We start from the raw sequence: 2,994 nt of genomic DNA on the forward strand, positions 1-2,994 counted from the left end.
GGTCAGAGCATGGAGAAGCTGCTCCCAAAGCCACCACCGTGCCTCCTCTCCCCCAGGGGCTCCTCCTCAGCCCTTATTTCCACTTCTGGTTGGCAGGCACGCAGCAGTGCACCTTGCAGTCGGGGGAGTAGGCCCAGACCTCTGCCTTGGAGCACTTGCTGGAGCAGTAGCCGATCTTCGGGCAGTACTTCAGGACCTGCCCATAGCCTGCGAGGGGAAGCACAGAGTGTTTGGCTCAGGGTGCTGCCTCCGTGTCCCACTGTCCTGTTCCCTAAAGCCAATGGAGCCCCTGCCACCCCAACCCTCATCCCTCTGCTCTCCCACCGCCCTCTGACTTCTCTCCCAGTACAGTGCCCTCCTACCTGGGGCGGCCAGGGAGACCAGCAGGAGGACGGCGAAGACGAGGCAGAGGAACCTCATGGCTGGAGGCGAGCTGGGCTGTGAGCGAGGCTGGAGAGAGCTGGAGGAGAGGAGCTGGGTGCTGCTGAGGGCAGCGCTGGCATCCTGCTACTTATAGGGAGTGTGAGCAGAGAGGAGGGCTGTGGGGAGGGCCTCCTGCTCACCACACCTCTCTTGGCTCCCCATGGAAACGGGAATGGCACTGAGCCTGCCTGATCTGAGGGAGCATTTGGACACTGCTCTCAGACATAGGGTTTGCACTGTGAGAGGCCCTGAGTGGAGCTGGGAGTTGGATCTGACGATCCTGCTGGGTCCCTTCCCACCTGAGATACTCTGTAGTTCTACCTTCCTTCTCTCCTCTGTGCCTTATCTCCAGCTCTTGTTTCTCCCATGGAATGGAGAACCTCAACATCCCCCAGCACTGCTTCTCTTTATCTCTTCGCAGACTCATCTGGACTCAACCTTTCCAGTCCTTGTGCCTCAACTCAGGGAAGGGAATTATAGCTGCTCCTTTTGCATCCAGAAGAGGTGGATCCACACAAACACTGTGGCTCTGCATGCTGAGCCAACGTTAGCAATGAGCAGTGGTGTTCATTTCAATTCAAATATGAATAGCGTGAATAAGGGGTTCTCCTAATTCAAGAATTTGTAGGAACTTATACATTCCATATCTGTATTATAAACAATTGCTTGTCAAGAAAAAAATAAAGAGGATGCTCTCAGTTTAATTCAAATAAATAGCATTATTCATTCAAGAAACTTACAAATGTCCAATTGCAGAAATGAGCAGAGTTATTTCCCTACAGTGCTCGTGGGAAACTGGAATAGGACAGAGAGAGGCAAAAGGGAGAAACAGAGGATGAACAAGAGAGCTGGGATGGTACGGGCATGTGGTGACAGACAGTTGGGATTAAAACAGAAGAAACTGATAAAAGGGCAAAGGAGAAAGGAGAATGAGTTTTTCTCCAGTTTATTCTTCAGAAAAGTTCACATACATGATTTATGGCTTTTGGAGTTCTTACTGCATTCCAGCACAGCTTGCCTAGACCAGAGCACTGTGAAGGTGGTAGTCTTGAATTGTGAGCTTCCAGCTCTCCCTGCTCCATCTTGCTTCCCAGCTGCAGTGTTACCCAGCTGTGCATGGAGAAACACCAGAGAAAAGCAAAGCAGTGAAGAAAATGTTCGTGCCAGGGGACCAGATGAGATTGCGGCACACCAGGAACAAAGAACAATCCTCACCAGAAACAGAGACAGAGATGCTAATTAGAGGTGCATTCCTGATACGAGTGGCATGGCAGGAGGAGGAACACAACCAAAGCCACCTCCAAAAAGGCAGCGTTTGCTTTCTGGTGTGTGCAATGTCACCCCGACCTGCTGCACCCACTGCCAAAGTTGCCTGGCGCCTGGGGCCATGCTCCAGTAGGCTTCACCTCCCAGCCCCAACCTGGACATGTGGGTGTGATGCCCCTCCTCCAAATCTACCTGTAGGCACCCAGCGCCCTGCTCCCTGCAGTGGGCTCTCTCCATTCATTTGACCTGAGAACCATTTGGGTATTTTTTCTCAATTTTTCCCCTCAGTATTAATAGTGACTTTGTCTTAAAGGAAATGAAAACAAAATGGTCCGGGACTATCAGTTACTACATTTGCCAGTTACCATGGCAACGGTAGAAGGACATCTCAGAAGGCTGTTCTGAGTCCTGATCTAACCAGGGTCTTCATTACCAAATTGCATAATGGAATAAAGACAGTGCTTACTGAATTTGCAGACAGCAGGCTGGAGAATGCTGACAATCAGCACTGTTTGCAGAAGATTGATGGAGAAGTTGGGACAGGCGGTAACTGACAGTGCAGAAGTATTGCAGGAGAGGTGTGGAGCTGCAGTGGGCAACAAGGACACAACTAACAGTACACCATTCTGTCATGGAGATGGAAAAGCAGGATTATAGCTGGGCAAGCACTTATGGAATCACGGAATCATAGAATGGTTTGTGTTGCTTTCTGAACACACGGACAAATTCTCCTCCCACAATAAGCCACGGCAGTGAGTTGCAGCACCCTGTTGTGTGCGGTGTGAGAGAAGACTTTCTTTGTTCAGTGCATCATCCTTTCGTATGTTGTCTTTGCTTCTTTTGCTATGAGAAATGAAAAATCAACATTCTCTTTCTGTTACAACACTCAAAGTTTTGCAATGCTGTCACTGTGTACAGGCTCCTGGGAGAAGACTCTCAGTGTTCCTCCCCAGTATTGAGAGTACCACAAAACAGCATTGAACACGATGCCAGTTAAATTTACAACAGAATCATAGAATCGCAGAATCACAGAATGGCCAGGGTTGGAAGGGACCTCAAGGATCATGAAGCTCCAACCCCTCCCACAGGCAGGGCCACCAACCTCCACATTTCATAGCAGCCCAGGCTGCCCAGGGCCCCATCCAACCTGGCCTTGAACACCTCCAGGGATGGACGGGGCATCCACAGCCTCTCTGGGCAGCTGTTCCAGCACCTCACCACTCTCATAGGAAAGAACTTCCCCTGACATCCAACCTAAATCTTCCCTCCCTCAACTTCAAATCATTTCCCCTTGTCCTGCTGTTA

At 50.4% G+C, this 2,994-nt stretch overlaps 1 protein-coding gene across 1 annotated transcript; it reads right to left on the reverse strand.

Annotated features, from left to right (window-relative positions):
* Positions 1–14: 14 nt before the first annotated feature.
* On the reverse strand, positions 15–1,023 carry LOC109366353 (meleagrin). The gene is made up of 2 exons (XM_019613446.2): positions 363–1,023; positions 15–207 (listed from the first exon to the last, which is right to left on the reverse strand). Exons 1-2 carry the CDS (start codon positions 418–420, stop codon positions 74–76), a joined length of 192 nt encoding a protein of 63 aa, XP_019468991.1. The 5' UTR covers positions 421–1,023; the 3' UTR covers positions 15–73.
* Positions 1,024–2,994: the final 1,971 nt, after the last annotated feature.

The sequence above is a fragment of the Meleagris gallopavo genome, chromosome 2, assembly GCF_000146605.3.
Source record: "Meleagris gallopavo isolate NT-WF06-2002-E0010 breed Aviagen turkey brand Nicholas breeding stock chromosome 2, Turkey_5.1, whole genome shotgun sequence".
Classification (NCBI taxonomy): Eukaryota; Metazoa; Chordata; class Aves; order Galliformes; family Phasianidae; genus Meleagris; species Meleagris gallopavo.